This window comes from Fusarium fujikuroi, chromosome FFUJ_chr04, assembly GCF_900079805.1.
Source record: "Fusarium fujikuroi IMI 58289 draft genome, chromosome FFUJ_chr04".
Lineage (NCBI taxonomy): Eukaryota > Fungi > Ascomycota > Sordariomycetes > Hypocreales > Nectriaceae > Fusarium > Fusarium fujikuroi.
This window is the reverse complement of record NC_036625.1, coordinates 2752738-2770646: the sequence shown is the minus strand read 5'-3', so window position 1 is coordinate 2770646 and position 17909 is coordinate 2752738. Positions and strand designations below refer to the sequence as shown.

At 48.3% G+C, this 17909-nt stretch overlaps 7 protein-coding genes; 2 read left to right on the top strand and 5 right to left on the bottom strand.

Moving 5' to 3' along the window:
* Positions 1-113: 113 nt before the first annotated feature.
* FFUJ_14670 (uncharacterized protein) lies at positions 114-5338 on the bottom strand (the record flags this gene model as incomplete). XM_023576630.1 has 19 exons in its annotated part: positions 114-884; positions 940-1105; positions 1154-1276; positions 1327-1663; positions 1712-1733; positions 1788-2114; positions 2161-2178; positions 2228-2364; positions 2424-3222; positions 3268-3326; positions 3372-3694; positions 3747-4001; positions 4055-4179; positions 4229-4321; positions 4371-4440; positions 4494-4514; positions 4572-4827; positions 4882-5064; positions 5113-5338. The coding sequence occupies 19 exons, from the start codon at positions 5336-5338 to the stop codon at positions 114-116; spliced, it is 4311 nt and encodes a 1436-aa protein (XP_023429766.1).
* Positions 5339-6256: 918 nt separating this feature from the next.
* On the top strand, positions 6257-7199 carry FFUJ_14669 (uncharacterized protein; the record flags this gene model as incomplete). XM_023576629.1 has 2 exons in its annotated part: positions 6257-6979; positions 7038-7199. The coding sequence occupies 2 exons, from the start codon at positions 6257-6259 to the stop codon at positions 7197-7199; spliced, it is 885 nt and encodes a 294-aa protein (XP_023429953.1).
* A 170-nt stretch (positions 7200-7369) lies between these two features.
* On the bottom strand, positions 7370-8794 carry FFUJ_14668 (uncharacterized protein; the record flags this gene model as incomplete). The annotated part of the gene is made up of 1 exon (XM_023576627.1): positions 7370-8794. One exon carries the CDS (start codon positions 8792-8794, stop codon positions 7370-7372), a length of 1425 nt encoding a protein of 474 aa, XP_023429952.1.
* A 328-nt stretch (positions 8795-9122) lies between these two features.
* On the bottom strand, positions 9123-11065 carry FFUJ_14667 (probable catalase isozyme P; the record flags this gene model as incomplete). XM_023576626.1 has 9 exons in its annotated part: positions 9123-9184; positions 9242-9594; positions 9643-9688; positions 9736-9820; positions 9871-10158; positions 10204-10663; positions 10714-10846; positions 10897-10930; positions 10982-11065. 9 exons carry the CDS (start codon positions 11063-11065, stop codon positions 9123-9125), a joined length of 1545 nt encoding a protein of 514 aa, XP_023429951.1.
* Positions 11066-11594: 529 nt separating this feature from the next.
* On the top strand, positions 11595-13321 carry FFUJ_14666 (related to nitrate reductase; the record flags this gene model as incomplete). XM_023576625.1 has 2 exons in its annotated part: positions 11595-11797; positions 11842-13321. The coding sequence occupies 2 exons, from the start codon at positions 11595-11597 to the stop codon at positions 13319-13321; spliced, it is 1683 nt and encodes a 560-aa protein (XP_023429765.1).
* A 134-nt stretch (positions 13322-13455) lies between these two features.
* Positions 13456-14388, bottom strand: FFUJ_14665 (related to trans-aconitate 3-methyltransferase; the record flags this gene model as incomplete). The annotated part of the gene is made up of 1 exon (XM_023576624.1): positions 13456-14388. One exon carries the CDS (start codon positions 14386-14388, stop codon positions 13456-13458), a length of 933 nt encoding a protein of 310 aa, XP_023429764.1.
* A 2064-nt stretch (positions 14389-16452) lies between these two features.
* Positions 16453-17769, bottom strand: FFUJ_14664 (related to C4-dicarboxylate transport protein mae1; the record flags this gene model as incomplete). The annotated part of the gene is made up of 1 exon (XM_023576623.1): positions 16453-17769. The coding sequence occupies one exon, from the start codon at positions 17767-17769 to the stop codon at positions 16453-16455; it is 1317 nt and encodes a 438-aa protein (XP_023429763.1).
* Positions 17770-17909: the final 140 nt, after the last annotated feature.

Genomic DNA, 17909 nt, shown 5'->3' with positions numbered 1-17909 from the left:
TTTGGTTGCTTATGATATATAGACGTACACTTTTGCTTTAAAAATCCTTTTAGCCCATTTTATCCCATCGCTGAAATGCTCTAAGTAGCACCATCAGATGTCCCATTGTATGGTTACCACTCACAGTACAAGGCATAAGTGTAAGACCCAAACCTACACTTCTGCGTCTTCCCAAAGTTCTCATCCTTATAGCACCTAATCCCACTAACCCCATCACAAACTAGCTTCCCGACCCTCTCTGTGCTGCCCTCATAAAAGCACGTATGTCCATAAAGTTTCTCCATGGTATCACCACTCTTTAGAGCTGCGGGAAACTTGTCATCAGCTGTTGTGTTCAAGATCGGAGTACCACGTGTATCTCCGTTCTTTCCTGTCTTGAAACAGGTATTGGAAGAAAAGTCCTTGTCTTCGGGCTTCTCTGCGATGACCCATACGGTGGTGAGATATCGGGCGATGGTGATTCTGTGCTTCTTCTTGGAAGTATCAGGGTCGCCGCATCCGTTGAGCCACGCAGCGATAGCCCCCGTCTTTGGATCGACAGCGACGTAATCGTATCGGCCCGTCTTCTGTAGTTTCGCGTATCGGATGTTTGCGCCGGATGTCCCGACGCCGCCTGCAATCTCTCCGGCTTCTCGCCAGGTGGGTTTCTTAGGGTAGTCATTGTACCAAACCTTGACACTGCCATCAAGTCTAGATGTCCACACGTAATCCGCCTTTCCGTCACCGTTCATATCTATAAAGTCAATCTCGTCCGGTGATTGGTTGATACCAGAAGCATCTGCGTCAGACATTGGGGCATACTTGTCACCATCGTTGTCAGGGCCGTAGATGTTGCGGTAGATGGTCGTACCGCCGTTATCCTTGAGAAAGATGTAGTCATCGCGCTAAGAAGGACGTTAACAAAATGAGTCGCTCGGTGAATCGCGGCCTAGGTCTTACCCCGTCACCGTCAATATCGGCGATGCGCACTCGCTTCCCAGGTCCGAGGCCTGATGCGATCGTGCCTATTGGCCGGAACTTCCACTCAGACTCCCGTCCCAAATTGAGGTACGCTTTTAATAAGCCGGTCTTGGGATCCAGGTCAAGATAATCGTCCAGCCCGTCGCTGCTACTGGTCAGTCAAGCGCTCCACCCAGAGTCCGAGGCTACTCACCCGTTGATGTCGCCAAAAACCACCTGGTTCGCGGGCGCAGCACCAGAAGCGATAGGCTTGCCGCCATTGATCGGGCTCCATGCCCAGCCAAGAGAGTCACCATCATTGACTCCAGAGTTGAGGCTAAGCTGTCAGCAAGTCAATCGCAAAGTCGATGCGTGGGCATGACTTACTAAACCGTTGGGGCGCCCGTCTTGGGGTCAAGCCAGACATAGTCGTCCACTCCATCACCGTCCATGTCAGCAAACCGAAGACCATCAATGGCCATGGAGTCATCGGTAGTCCCTCTGTTATACCAGACTGAAAGTGCACCATGGTCGCCAACGTAGACGTAGTCATCCTTCCCATCGCCGTCCATGTCTGCCAACCGAATAGTGCTTGGCTTCTTCTTGATACCATCTGCAATGGTCTTGGCGGGACCCTGATTGACGAAGAGAGGAACACCCTCCCGGTTGGTGGGCTGGTTGAGGAATCCTGTGAGGCCACCGTCTTCATCCCAGATCAAATAATCTGTTATCAATTAGTAAGACTCGTGGAATGCGACGAGGCAGATCTTACCATCACGGCCATCGCCATTCATCTGTCAATCACACTCGTTAGCCCGGGATCCAAGTCTAGGGTCCGTTCTACTTACATCGGCAAACACCAACTTCGAAATGTCACTGACAGCTCCAGTAGCGATACCTCCCATCGCATGAAATAGCACATCCCGTCCTCCAACAGATCCAGTGTTCAAGTGATGCTTCAGCGATCCACCTTCACCAATGTAGACATAGTCAGCCCGTCCATCACCGTTGATGTCTGGGAATCGTAAAGTCTCAAGGTTGGCATGCGGCACCCCCGAAGCGATCTCACCACCAGGCACGAATTTCCAGCCGTTGTCCCAGCTGTCATCAGGACCATAGTTCCACCAGACGCGAACCGAGCCATTGTCTGGGTCTACGACGAGGTAGTCGTCCATCTATCGAATGTCAGTACATATACTTTTAATGGGATAAAATACTCACGCCGTCGCCGTTCATGTCCTGTCAGTAGGTTAGTCTCGGCTCATAGAGCGATCGAGTGGGAACTTACCGCCAGATAGATAGTTTTCGCGGGGCCTACACCGCTACCGATGATACCATTGTTTTTGCCAGCCTTCGACCATGGTTTGGGGAGATTGTTAAGCCAGCAGGTGATCTCGCCTGTCTTGGGATGAATCCATATGTAGTCTAGAACAGTGATTAGTCTGGGGCTCCAAATAGTAGTCCGGTAAAGGTCTAACGCTTACCTGCTTTGCCATCGCCATTCATGTCATGCAATCTGACATACTGGTTTTCCAAGCCAAGTCCTTCAGCAACTTCACCCTCGGCTTTCCAGTCCTTGTGATACTTCCAATCCCCATTCTTACCAACGCCACCTTGAGCAATCTTTCCAGTACCCTTGTACCAAGGATTGCCATTACAAATAACGCACTTGTCCTTTCCGCCAGTGGCATGCTCGGCCGCATCTGCCACTGTCTTCTTCGAAGTGACCTGAATAGGACTCTTTCCCCAGTCCGGAGAAGGAATATTCTTGTCAATACCACCATTTGTACCATCGCCACCATTGGGATCTGGTCCAACTGGCTTCTTGATCCAACTGCTGGGAATCTGGTGGATGAAGCTGTACCAATAGTCGCCCATAAGCTTGTATCCGTCGTTGGTAGGGTGTATGCAGTCTTGGAGATCACTCGTCTTGAAGTTTGTGAAGTCCACGGCCAAGACGTGCTTACCGTCGTCATGGCGCGACTTGACAACGCCCGGGACGAGCTTCTGGAACTCTTTTGTGGCCGGGGATTGCTTCTCGTCACATGTGTTGATGATCATGGCTACCAAAATGGTTGCGTCGGGGCATGCTTTAACCATCTTGTCAATGAGCTTGCCGAGTCGGTCAGCAGCGCCCTTGGGATCATTGCCCTCCTTCGAGATGCCACGATTGGGGTTCATATCATTGGTTCCAGCTGCCAGAAGGATGATGTTGGGTCGCTGTTTGAGTGAAGGGTCGACATGGTCCGAGATATACTGGATGGTCTTTCCCGACCATGCTGCCTATCTGGAGTCAGTTAGCTGTCGGTAGTGAGCCGGTGTACGTACATAGTTTCCGTCGGACATTGTACCCGATGACTCTGTACCAGCAAAGAGTACCTTGTCTCCTATAACTTGTTAGCAATGTCTACCTTAGCCTCGTGTATTCTTACCAGAAAGATCCTTCTTCAATTGCCCACGGTAACCATTTCCATCTCCTCCCTTTCTGTCGCTCAGATAACCAACTGTGATAGAGTCACCGACTGGCAGAATCCTCAGCTCGGTACCCTTCTTGACTGCCTCTCCCGGTTCAGTCTCCTTGTACTTCAGGACAATGTTGCCAGAAGGATTGATCGGGCACTGCGCTACCGATGTGTCAAGGAGAGATTCCGGTGTCATATTATTCTCCTCCATTCGACGATTGGACACCTCGAATAGAACAAGGTTGGCAATGAGCTCATGGAGTAGGATCTGGGGATGGAAGACACGGCCGTAACTAAAGGATTGAGGGGATTAGCTTTGAACAAAGCATTGTTGCTGTTACTTACCCGTCAGGTAAAAGGTTTGGCACATCCTCAGTGGCACCCTCTTTAGCTGCGGCCTGGAGTCCCTGAATCTCGGAATCATCTTCGATTTTGTGCTCCTGCCTGAATGTCACATCTGGCGCGACAAACTCAGCTGCTCGGGCCATCGTGTTCATGTCACCTGAAAATGAACCGTTCGTGTGCTCGACAGTGCTGCGCTTCCACGGCCTATTACCCCACGGGTCAAAAGTGTCGAGCTCATAGAACATCAGCTCCGGTCTATGATAGTCAGTATATGGAACGAGTCAAACTTCTAGAGTGTTAAAGCTTACCTTGTGTTGCTGTCAACCACCGACTCGTCAACACCGTCTTCGCAGTATCGGCCTTTGAAGTGGCCGACATACTCATCGTAGTTGATGAATGTCACCTTATCGCCGGCTCTCTTGACAGCGGCTTCCTGAAGGCGAGTTAACTAACCGACTTCCTGAGTATCTGTCTGCACTTACAATTTTGTCGTTTATGAGATCAACCAGCCTGTTCATCTCTCTTCGACGCAACTCTTCAAGGCGAGCAGCAGGCTGCCAAATGTTATATGATTTCTTTGGAGGCAGTGTCAGAAGAATTCGCAGACTGGTTCGATTCACTTACAAATATCCAGGTTGACCATGACACTTTGTCGCAAGCAGACCCATAGTCAGTGCTCCAAAATTTGGCATACCTATAACTGAGATTAGCGAGAGCGGGATAATACTCTATCTAGCACTATCATACCCTGTGTAGTATATCATGCCGCTACGTAGAGAAGTATCATCAGTAGATATTCAATGAGTGCGCTGGGGCAGAGCTTACTCTGATGACAGTTTCTTCTTGGTAGCCTCGATCATCGAGTCAATCCTTTCTGAGAACTCATCGGTGTTTATGATGTTCTTGGAGTACTGTAGTTGACCCAGACAGCCACGCGACGCAGCGTCCCAGTCCCATCCCTTTGCCCAAGGCTCACCTTTCATCTCTGCAACCTTACCTACAGTAGAGTGCTGGTCGTTTAAAGCAAACCATTGATAGACACATTGGTTCAAGATATTGACAAGCTCGGCATCGTTACCACCTGAAACATTGTTAGTGGGTGTTGACGCCTCAAAGGATTACCTGTTAGTCTTACCCGCAGATAAGAGAATGATCTGCTGATCAGAGTCTATTGAAGGGAGCTGATCCTCAATCACGTTCTTGATGACCGCACCAGAGCAAGACTTGAACTGAAACTTTCTGTTGGCTGTATCGCCCAGCCTCTCATCTTGATTGATGAGATATGGGTAAGAATGGTCATATCGTCGGCAGTTCTCATCTGTGACATGTTAAATCTCGTTACAACAACCCAAAGTTTTAAACTTACCGCCTTCGCCGTGTAAGCCGTCTCCAGCTCCAATACCAGCTGAGTATGAATCCCCAACAGCTGCGAGCTTCTTGATGAATGTCAAGTCATCTGGATTGAAGAAGTCGGTCGCTTCTCTGCCAAAGATGTTGTTCATAGACATGGATCCAAAGTTAATAAGAGAAGGACGTGCTACTGCTGAGCCAGCGGCAGCGCAAAGTGCCAAAGCATAGCGTAGACGCTGCATGGTGATACAATTGGCAAGCAAATAGAACGTGTTGCTCTCTTTCGACAAATACAGACACTTGGCGATTTTCATATGTGTGCCAATGGAACTATTGTTAGCAAACCGGTGGTCAGCCTTGCAGGGTTTGTCTATTTCTTCCTCTTGGCCCCCAATGCCAGTTTCAAGATCTGCACTTCGCCCAGGCCATTGAGCATGGCCCCCACAGTCCTGCGTGATTTATTTATCACCTCATGATCCAGTTTGACCGAGAAGCTGAGTTCGCTTTTGACCCACGCGGTGACATGTAAATGAATTTTACCGGGGAGAACCAACAGATGAGGGTAAAATTAGTCGGGGATTTCCTGACTCGAAAGGATCATCATGCATGAGTCGCAGCACGGCCCGTTAATTATAGAAAAGCCACTGTCGAAATGGTAAGTCGAACCAACAACTGTGTTTCATGACCCCTTGTTAGCGTCTTGTTGTTGGTTCTAGCAACAAGCTCGTATCAACATCCACATTACATGGTGGGCTAGTTGAGCTCTGATTGGACGCACGGTCAACTGGGTTTCCATGTTTCTATCACAGCGCGTAATTGACTTGTAACCGAGTTGGTAGATGGGGGCTATACTCTTAATCCGGCGAGTATCAGCTTCGGCAGTTGTTTGGAAGGAATCAGAATATGGGCCTTTAATTTTAAACAATATTGTGGTACCATGATTATCCTGTCTGCCTTCCGGCTTAGCCGCTGTCCGAAAGGCGCAGGTATGGCTGTCTTGTGCTATTCGTTGATAATTTGAGAGGTTGCAGTCCCAGTGAGCCAGATCGTGTAGAGGCTATGTTATATGCCCTGTGTCGTTCATCTGTATGAGTTTCGTCCGGGCTCTATATCGTTGAACTCTGTACACAATTCTGAGCATACGTTCAACTCCTGGCATCATGGCACCAGTTTTTGGTACTTTCTACTTGTCTTTATTGTTCATCCTTCTCCTTTTCAGTCAATTTCTTGATGCTATTGACCTCAGCGTCAAGCACCCACCACCAGGGCACCTCAAAGTCCGGCTAGACTACGGTCTGGCGACTCAGCCCATCCCGGGCGTGACAGAAAGCAGGAGGAGAGAAAGTCAGCACCGATATCTCTTTTCCTCCTATCTCGTCTTTAATGAACCTGTCGCTTCCATCACAGATGGTCAGCTGAGGCAGATGGCTCAGGTTGCACATGGAGAGATGGAAAAGGATATGCAACAATATAAGCCTACAGTCTTTGCTGACAAGGGGCAAACCAAGCCAACATACCTTCCTTCGGTTATGACTATCGTGGCTTTTGGGAACGAGATCATCTTGTCTTCTTCTCAGAAGGGACTAGATGGATTTCTTAACCAGTGGCCTCAGAGCCCGGTTAAACTGGCTCTTGATCGCTGCAGTGCTCTCTGGCGAGACCGCGTTGTCAATGACCCAGAGAGTATTGCGGACCCTGCCGCCGGGCATAAAAACAAGGCCAAATGTGGCGAAGTCAATGCATTCCATCAGTATTATATGACACACACGACGTCTATTCCGGAGGTCAAACCAAAAGTCCGTGTTACAACTGTTGTCAAAGGAAGGCAAGGCTACACTATCTTGCCCCCCTGTGGCACCGATGATAACGGAGAAGATGAAAAGGTTGGTACAGGATGATTGCATTATCTGTGAGATCATCGATTTACTAACGAGATATCAGGAGTTCTGGGGATGTAACTTACTGGTACGCGACCAAGACGTGCATTATATCGGGCAAGAAGAGAAGGCTATGCCATTTTCGCTTCGTAAGATTGCTGGAGGTGTGAAGAAGAAAGGCCAGATACAGATGTGTACTAGGAACAATATTATTTGGGATGAGTAGTAGGCTCTCAGTCTCCTATTGTCTTCATTCGTGTAGATTCAATACATCTATTGTTCTATCACAGCTTAAACATCAAGATTCGTGTTGTTCACCACGACACTGCGAGGAATAAAAATAGTTGAATGGCACAAGATTTAATCAGAAAATACAAGCTATAAGAGAATGTACCTTCACTCTCTTCTCTTATCGTAGCTCAATGCCAACCCAAATTGATCCTCAAGGGCTCTCATCTTGTTTTCGCAAATATCTGACAACCCACCAATATACAAGGATCCCGGTAGACAGACGCTTTTCAGTGATTTCACATGTAACAAAGCGCCGCTCTCGAGTTCCTCTGCAAAGCCTTCGACCATCAGTTCATCTGGATCCTCTTCATAGTCATCATCCTCAGACCACATGAAGAAACCATCCAATGCCAAATGTTCAACAGTGGGCGGAACTGCAGCCCCAATGAGACCAGGTCCAGTAGAGAATCCTTTGCTTCCAGTAAGAAATGTCCAAGGTATATGAAGAGTCTTGAGCTTGTGCATCTCACGAAGTCGAACGATTGACCCATGGAACGCGATGCCCGGCGGCTCGTACTCCCCATGCGACAGTGCGGGAAAAGTCTCTGCGGTGATTTCAAGCTCCTCGAGCGAGTTTTTAGTCTCAAAGAGGGCTTCTGACATCACGTCCAACATCACAACATGTTTGCTGACCTCCTTGTCGAGGTCGGGACGGTACATCCAGTTGTATTGAAGCTTCTTCAAGTTCGTTGTTGCTGCTAAAACTGGTGCCAGGCGACTTTCTCGTAGCCGAAAGATTTCGAGAGACTCTAGTGATGTTGGCTCTGGTGGTGACGAGGAGGGCCAAGTGAAGTTGGTGGGGTTGTCAATCGATACTGAGAGATTCTCAATATTGGGCAGGTAGAACAACGCCAGGGCATCTGCTGTATTACTTGGATCGAGATGACGTTCTTCATCGAACATTGGTGCGAATGATACGCGCTTCAACGAAGAAAAAGGAGGTATTTCTACCTTTGTCGCATGCTGCGGCTTTTCACATAGAGCAACCCGAAACATGCTCCCCAGGAAATGCGTGTCGTTTGTCCAATTGGAGGACAGACAAAGCCGTTCTAGATTTGGTAGAAGAGAAACAAGAACCGCGACCGAAGCTTCAGCAGATCCCGATTGGACTTTTGTATTCCATTGTTCGGCAGTCGGCTTGGAAACGCCTGTGCTCCATATGGCCACAGAAAGTTCGCTTTCGGGAACCTCTGGGATGACAGGTGGCGGATCAGGAGTCTCTTCCGTCCAATCTGAGCGATACGAGCCTATTTCGTTGATGAAGCCATAACCTTCAAAGTCGGCATGGCGTATCAAAGGGCGCAAGTTCGGTCTTTCCAACAGTGTTCGGAGTAACTGGAGTAATTGAGTGATGGGCGGGTGGAACTCCCTCGTCCATTCAAACTTGACAGAAGAATAGATCAGAGGCTCGGTGAGGCTGTGCAGGGCGCGACAGGTCAAGGAGAACCTAGCCAGATCGCCTTGGGACACAAATTCGGCGACGTGGAGCTGTATTTCTTGGGGGCAGTCGAGAAACGAAACGGGCGCCATTTTCCAAGTCAGAGCTGTGGCACCTTTTCACGATTAAGATGAAAGAGGAGGATTGAGGATGTGCAGTCAATGCTCTTATGTTGTTGGTTCGATGTGAAACAACTCAGCAAGGCTCAGCCCTGATTACAGTGATCGGCACCGCCATGTTAGTGGGGCTATCCAGCACCCCCTTGGTCGCTGAAAATTCTACCCCAAAACGATTTACGCGCCCTAAACAGAACCTTGAGGTTGTTCACATCAACGCCCAACAGTAGGAGGAATTATGTCAATTGAGTCAATCGGCCAATACCTTATACTTAATACTGCGACCGAACACAAATGGGCGATTTTACTTGGATAGACCTTCTTTTAAACAAGCCTTGAGATCCCTATCAACACGACCGAAATATTCTGTGCAGAATTAGCAAAAGATTAATCAGCACTTTTCCAGTAGCGTGTAGAACTCACCAATAACCTGATCCTTCATTTTGTCTGGGATATCGCTCAATGTGGGAAGGATATTATGCAAGAACTGCTCTTTGCCCTTTGGCTCTTTGCAGATGATTTTCCAAAGTGCTCTAGGCTGCTCAAAATCTTTGTCCGTGATTGATGTTGCGAAAGCGGTGACATGGCCGGACCAGTCCTCGTGGGTAGGCACTTGAACACGTTTGCTCATACTGACGGGGCGGAGCTCTGAGCCGACATAGTCTGGGTCGCCTCCGTAGTTACCATTAATCGTGCCTGGGCCGTCGCGGACGTATGGGGCGTAGACCTTGTTGATGGGTTTGTTGCAGGGCAGTTGGAAGTAATTAGGCCCGACTCTGGCCATTATCAGATCTGATATAATGAGAAAGAATAATTGTACTTACCTGTAGCGATGAGCATCCGGGTAGCTAAACATTCTTGCTTGCAGTACTTGTCACAAGTTAGCCTGTGGATGTAAACATGAGCGGTCTACATACCAGGATCAGCTGATGGTCCGATGCCAGGAACCATATTTGAAGGCGAAAAGCACGCTTGCTCCAAATCTTGGAAGTAATTGTTGAGCTAAAACAACATGTCAGCACTTCAGGACCTCAAGTATCACGAGAACTCACATTCTTGGTAAGAGTCATTCTGCCAACAAGCCTGAGAGGATACTTCTCAAACGGCCAAGTATACGTATCGTCGAAAACATCAATTGGAGCATCTTTGACCTCATCGGGTTGCATAACCTGGATGTAAACCCCCCAAGATGGGAAATCTCCTTTCTCGATAGCTTTGAAGAGATCTTTGACGTGGTAGTCTGGCTCTGAGCCTGCAAGTCGCTGAGCAGTGTCTGCATCCATTGTCTTAATTCCATCATCAGGGCGGAAATGCCATTTGACGTAGACATAGCTACCATCCTAGGTCGTGTCAGCTTGATTTCAATGGCTTATCATGGGACTTACCGCCTTGTTGAGGGTATATGTGTGAACACTGAAGCCATTGATGTTTCTCAGCGACGCAGGAATGCCACGTTGTCCAAAGAGGTGCATCAGAGCATGGATACCCTCCGGGTTGTTCAGATGAAAGTCCCAGAACATCGTGTTATCCGGAACATTCGTCTGTGGATGTCTCTTGTGACTGCGGTTCATGGACGGAAACTTGATCGGGTCTCGGATGAAGAACACGGGCAGATCGTTGAAGACAAAGTCCTGGATACCCTCTTCAGTGTAGAATTTGGTCGCCCAGCCGCGAACATCACGTACGGTATCGCTGGATCCTTTCTCGCCACCGACGGTCGAGATTCGTGTGAGTAACTTCGTCTTCTTACCGATACCCGTGAGGAAGTCTGCGTCGGTGAGATGGGAGATGTCTTCGAGGACTTCGAATTCGCCAAAGGCGCCGGCGGCCTTTGCATGCACGCTCCTAGATTTGCTATCAGCCAATGATGCAAAATTGGTCAGATTTACCGGTACCTCTCTGGAATACGTTCACGAGCAAAGTGAGCAAGTACTTCAATGGTTTGTGTGTCGCTCAAGACGATGAGGCCGCCGTTGCTTTTTCCATAGCGAACTTGCTGAACTGAACCTGGGTTCTCACTTGGTTGCCCTAGAAAATATTGTTAGGCATATAACTGAGACGAACTGGAATACGTGTACCATTGGCAAGAGTCGACATGGGATTGTTCTGAGACTGGTTTTTGTAAGTCTTCAAAGAGAATCACAAGCTGTAGTTGACACTCACCATGGCTAATTTGATGATGTCTTGTCGCTGCAATTGATCGTACTGCGAAGTGAATACTGTCCTCACGGACGCAGCACAGCTCATCTTATCCCCCCTTCCTACATCACGACCATTCCTAATCTTACACGGAAAGTCCGGATGCCATTGAATTAAGTTGACCCCGCACTCGTACAGCAGCCACTTTGTCATGATGATCTCTGATGCATCCCAACTCTGTCAGCTCTTGATAACGACCCCACTTTCACAGCGTAAGCACCAACCATTCACGACAACACCATTAGACAGCATTGTCACCGCTCAGGGCATCAACGGTATATCGGCCCTATGGCTTAAACTCAATGGCTTCCTTGCATGGCGCGGCTTATCGAGCCAATGATCTCACATCGTGGCTGTTTTTGGGTATACTACTGTCTGCTTCATCATTGGCCTGGTAGTCTTACTCGATCTAGATCGTTTTGAGCAGATCGTAGGGTTACAACCTTGGGCGACGCCCGCATGTTGAACTCTCTGCCGCCGTATAACGCAGGTTAACTTAAACCCAGAGCTCGCCGTCCTTCCCCTCTTCTCCTCAATTGCCCACACCCAAAACTAATTTTACTGTTACTTTTCAGTCATGAAGACTACCAATCGTCCTGATGAATGGAAGATCGAGCAAGGTCTTTCCGGTGCAGTTCTTCCTGTGCTGGACCAAACCGGACCAAAGACCGTAGCTCTGGATCCTCAGATCTTTGGGGATCTCACCAAAGATGAAGAAGCCATCAAGTCGGTCGGTGACCGTGAGAAGCTTTTCACTCGTGAACGCAAGGGTTGGGTTGGGTAAGACTCTTCTCAAGTGTACCATGCCAAGCTGACTTGTGAAGCTTCGTTGAGTGGGAAAATCACCCTGACAAGAAAGCTGCTGCGCACAAGATCTTGACGTCACAGACATTTCCTCCCAACCCTGAGTTCCAACTTGGCCCTATTCCGGGAACCAACCCTGTCCTTCCTGGTACGCACTGGAAGATGTGGCATCATGCCATCGGAGGTGAACTCACCAGCGTACCTGAAGACTCATGGGCTACTGTCCTCAAAGAGAAACACCCTGACATGCTGCACCTCTTGCAATTCCCTTACAATGGCGAGCCACCTAAGCGCTTAGTCACTGACAAGGAATTCACCCCCAATTCCCTTCACTTTGTGAGAAACCACGGTGGAATTCCCATCATCAACAAAGAAGACTTCAGCTTCCTCATGGATGGTCTCGTCGCAAACCCTAAATCCTTCACACTGGATGAACTCATGGACGAGTCAAAGTTCCCTCGTATGTCAAAGAACGTCACAATCCAGTGTTCTGGAACTCGTCGTATTGAGCAGATTCTCAAATACCCTGGCCAAGGTGATGAGGTTCCCCAAGCACCCTGGGCTGAAGGAGCAATTGGCACTGCCAACTACGTTGGTATCAGCCTCAAGAAGGTTATCAAGGCTTGTGGTGGCTTGATCGATGGCGCTAAGCACCTGGAGTTCTACGGTGCTGATACCTACTTCAAGGATGACAAGACGATGAATTATCTCGTCAGTGTTCCTTGGTCCAAGGTCAAAGCCAATGAAGTTATGCTAGCCTGGGAGATGAACGGTGAAGAACTCCCCAAAATCCATGGATACCCTCTCCGGATCGTGGTGTTTGGCTACATCGGCGCACGCAGCGTCAAGTGGCTATACCGCATCAAGGCTATCAAAGAGCCGTCAAGAGCACCTGTCCAAAGCCAGGAGTACCTGTACTTCCCTCAGCAGGTTGGGAAGCACAACTTCAAACTCACAGACGGTATCCAGATCCAGGAGATGCCCGTCAGTTCTGCCATTATGTCACCCTGGACAAAGCAAGTTGTCATCCACAATGGCAAAATTCGCTGCAAGGGCTGGGCTTACTCTGGTGGCGGACGTTGGCCCGAGCGAGTTGAACTTTCCAACGACGGTGGCTTCAACTGGTATACCGTCCCACTTGAGAACCTCTCCAAGAAGCGTAAGTGGACCTGGCGTACTTGGGAGTTTGAGCTTCCATGTGACGTCGAGGGCTGGGTTGAGATTGTCTGTCGCTGCTGGGATAACTCTCTCAACACTCAGCCGCCTGATGTCCGAACGGCTTGGAACTGGGGTCTTCACGTCACTAGCTCGTGCCATAGGATTTCCATTTATAGCGTCAACAAGACGAAGGAGAGGACCAAGGCTCGTTTGGATGAGTTTGAGAAGAAGGGTATTCCGTTTGGTCCGATTACGGTTCCATTGGCATTCCCTTCTCAGAGCTGGGATGATTACGATAAGTTCTGGAAGGAGCATGATCCTCGTGATGCATACGATGAGTAACAGGGCGGATATGATAAGTCACGAAAATTGCGCGAACAAGAATGTCAGCTCGAGAACTAGGCTAATTGATTGTAATGTTTACCAACGTAGCGCATCCTATGTCATCCCATAGTCAATTCCTGTCCTAAAAACACCTAGTCACTCTTCTTCCTAACAAGCAGCAAGACACCAGTCATATCGCCCGTAAGCATCTCCTTGCCTTTCTCCACGCCTGCATCACCGAGGATCTTCTCAATCCTTCTTCTGATTTGCCGAACAACATCATTCTCCGTCCCGACTGCTTCAGGATGGGCTTCGCGCCATCTGGTGACAGGACTAGCGGTTCCAAGAACCATCTCCACCATATCCAAACTAACGGGCGGCGAATGCTGAAAGAACATCGTCTCAGAATCTGGACCGGTACACCATTCTTTGCGCATGAATGAGCCCCGGTCAAATACAGAAAGAGGCGGATCAATAGTCCAAGGCAACGGCAGGTCACGGTATAGATCGCGGCTCAAAAGATTACCAGGCAACATATAGTCTTGGACCAAGTTATCAAGGTCATCAATAACCTCCTGCACGGCTTCATGAGCGGGCATCGACGGATCGACTCGGACCCCAGCAGATGTCCATAGAGCCACAGTACCTCCAGGTCTGAGGGTCTTGGCAGCTTGCTCCCAAAATCGCGGCATGTCAAACCAATGGGCACAAGTGGCTGCAGTGATTATATCGACGCTGCCATCAGGAATGGGGTCGGCAAGTTCAGATCCCAGAGACTCAGCTGAAGAGACTGCGAACTTGACATTTTCGAGTGTGGTGATAGATCGCGCAGTGCTAATCATTCCCTCTGAGGGGTCAAGTCCATAGGCAGCCTTGAAGTGCGGGGCAAGGCTGTGAGTAGCTGTTCCTGGTCCGCAGCCAACATCAATGAGGGTATTGAACTGGCCAGATCCTTCCTTATGGAAGTTTATAATTGTATCGTACAGCTTGGGATTATAGTTGCGACGATGTTCAGCGTAAGTAGCGCCTTGCTGGGCGCTATACGCCCGGAAGGTCGGGTCAGATGGCTGTTGCGTCTGGCTCATGAGGAAGAATGATATGGGTTCAGATGTTATTACGAAGGTTTATGCCGATTTGACTTATTTTACTGCAAAGATCTCTGTTAAGGACGGTTTATATAGTGAGGTGAATCACGTAGTCCTAGACCGTACGGTCAATTATATAGATGCCGTATCCGATGAGTCGGCGGCTCAAATGCCCCGTGCTTACGCGTGCTGAAATCTCAACATCCAATAACGTATCAGTAAATGCAAAGTCAGCAAGGACACCCTTTCAACAAATATTACGAGTGGTTGGCTTGTACTAAAAATGGAGTCATTCAAGAGGCTGTCGTCGAAATGCATACCGAATTAGGCAAAGCGACCTTGGGCTCTTCACCTTCGGATTTTGCAATTCACTTAAAGCTCTTTTTGGCTGGAGGCATATACCTTGACTCCTGTCAATTTCTAGTCAGATTGAACCTTCCGTGCACCATATGCTTCCTCAGGGTATCTGTCGCCGAGTGACACATCTCCAGTTCTCCCTGACTTTCCAAAGGATCACAGCCCTCAAAGACAAGAGCCTCGCAGATGAGTTGGCGAGCCATAGTGACCGTTTCATGGCTGGAGTAACAATGCTACCATTCTTAATCTATGTCCTAATGTGAAATATTATTATTAATGACTCCTGACTGACGTCTAACCATTCTTGTGAATCACATATGAGCCATGTAACGCGTGCTACATAAATACATTGGTCAAGCCTTGTAGTATAGTGTCCAAATTATGAGCTAGATGTGTTAATTGTTGGTGAGACTTGTATGAGAGCTAATATCACGAACAAAGCTGGGCCCTTTTCGGTCAAAAGAACCCGACTACTCTAGCCATGCAATGTCCTTACGCTTGATCCTATATCTTTGTCATGGCCCCAGGATACGGTCAGGGTCGAATAACCGCGACATTTGAACGGGATGGAAGAATCTTCCTTGATTTTCATTTGCATACAAAGGAGCCAACTACAACAAGGTGGTCTTTACGATGGATGCTATTTAATTTTTATCGATGCTGACCCGATATCAGGAGTAGTGACCGAGGAGTGGCTTTTTTGAAGGTCACCATCAGCTATCTCAGTATTAAGACAGTTTTCTGCTCTGATTATCTTTTGCTCTGGATGTAATTCGGATATCTGTTTATTACATGTTACGAGAAACTGCATGATCCTTGTCGCTTTTGAATTTCGAAACTAAGTCGAATAGGACATTAAGCAGCTGGGATTTGACAACGCTCATCTAGTCCTATGAGATGGCTGCTATACCTGGACATGTAAAGAGAAGCCCTGTGTTTCAATTTGTTATTTGATTGCCACCAATAGCTAAATCGCGTGCTTAGATACATGTTCATCATGCGATTGCTTATGTACCGAACGAGTCAGCTTCTGTATCGAGTGACTCCCCAAGTCGTCGATGCGATATCGCTGATGTGCCGTTAGCGAGCCGGAAGAAGCCCTGTGCTGAACTGACTTAAACGACGAGGAAGAAGAAACAATTTTGACTTTCATTGCGAAGCATGTCCTGAGGTATAGATATCGGCTGTTACTGAGTATTTCTCTGAAAGTTAATGATATCCAAAATTAACAAATCGAGCATGCGTTGCTATTGACAGCATCGAAGGAATGTCGGCGAAAATGGCACTTTTGCCGAAGCGAGTCTCGCCGAGAATCGGATCGGCGCATTTAGAAAAAGGGGAGCTCATCGGCCCTGTTTCACAGAAGCGTAAGACCGTGCAAATCCCTGCGATTGCGATCCAAGTATCGTGAAATCTCGTCCGATAAAGGAAAAATCTTTGCTAGTTCAATCCTTGTTCCCTGCTGTCCATGCACGATTTTGACATCGAACCTTCTAGCCCGGTGGGAACCGAAGTGGTATTTACACCAAGTTGGACGACATGTTTGAGAATGATAATTGACGATAATTATTCTAATTCCCGTGGGATCCTATCTATGAGCGCTGTTACTCTGGATCCCTTTTCTGTCCTTTTGTCTAAGCCTGTATCCCGTGGTATCTCTAATAGTACAAACCAATTCAAACCATTACTCCCAGCTCTAAATGATATCTAGTGATCATCTGCATCCTCGTCCTTTCCTGGATACATGATATCTCGTACAAAAACAGCTCTCATATTAAATGAGAAGACAATTAGAAATGTGATGACAAGAATGATAGTCATGCCGCTCGCAGCCCAGAGAATGCCTTCACATTTGAACTCGTTGCCAATGGAGATAGTAGCAAGTGTGAAGCCAGTGTTCGGGAAGACCATGGGCCACCAGCCAAGGTGGAAGAACTTTGGTGGGGATGAGACCACTGCGACAACAGCGATAAGGAACCACCACATGCTCAGTGCCCAGAGGAAGACTGCGCAGAGCAGAGCTACTGTGCGGACGGTGTCGACGTTGAGAGCCAGGTTGTCAGCTCCAGAAATGGTCTTAGGGAGTGCATTGGCCATTCCGATAAGGGCCAAGGCTGTGAAGGCTGGCGGGCCGACATTCATGAAGAGTCCGGTTCGGTGTTCTCGATTGGGAAGACCAGATTGCATGAGTCGACCGATCATGTGAGCGTACATCATCATGGAGACACAGAAGCCCAGACCTTGACACGTCAGGCCAGCGAAGATGATTGGAAGAGGATTGAGGTGGCTCTGGGTGTCCAAGATGACAGTTGCAACGGTACCAGCCAACATGACTGGGAAGATAGGCAGCAACCAACCTGGCATCATTGTTTGCAAGTTGAAGCTATGTCCTGCGAAGAGGTACGAGTACTGCCAGACAGCTAAGATGAATGTGACAACGACGTAGATCCAAAAGATGGTCTCAGTTGCCCAAACATACGAGGGGTCGTTTTTGGGGATGACATATCGCTGGGTGCTGGTGATGAGTGAAGCGATAGCCAAGAAGAAAGTTGGGAAGAGGAATGCCTCTCGATGATGCGTGACAGATTTTGTCAAGTCGCCGGGGTTGAACAGAAATCGACATATCATACCAATACAGCAGAGCGTAAAGATGAGAAGATTGATGCTGTAAAGCACAGTACCGATTATTCTCAAACCGGGGAATTGATGAGGTTGTACATGAATGAGCAATGCCAAACCGCCTGCACTCATAGGCAGTGTAAACCAAGCCCACGTGAAATGATGCAAGCGTTGTCTGAGGGACAATTCTTGTTGTGAAGGCTCTTCATCGATGCTGTCGTCTTGACTGCCCTTCTCAAGTTGTGAGGGATCAGTTTTAGCTGCCGATTTCGCTGTATGATGATTCAGAAATGCCTTGGGGTCGTGTTCAGCCGGTGGCGAAGGAATAGATAAATCGACCGAATTTCGGCGCGTGGGGGTATTTGAGTCCGTCCAAGGGACTTCAAGATCTCGAAGGCGATCCATTTTGCGTTGGTATTGTGAACGATAGTGTAAATGCTTTAATAAGCCGTAGCGAGCGCTGATGGTGAATCATTGAAGAATGTTCTGATGAAGCAATTCAGAATCGAAAGTAGCGCAGTGCAGTATTTATAGATAAAGTCCAT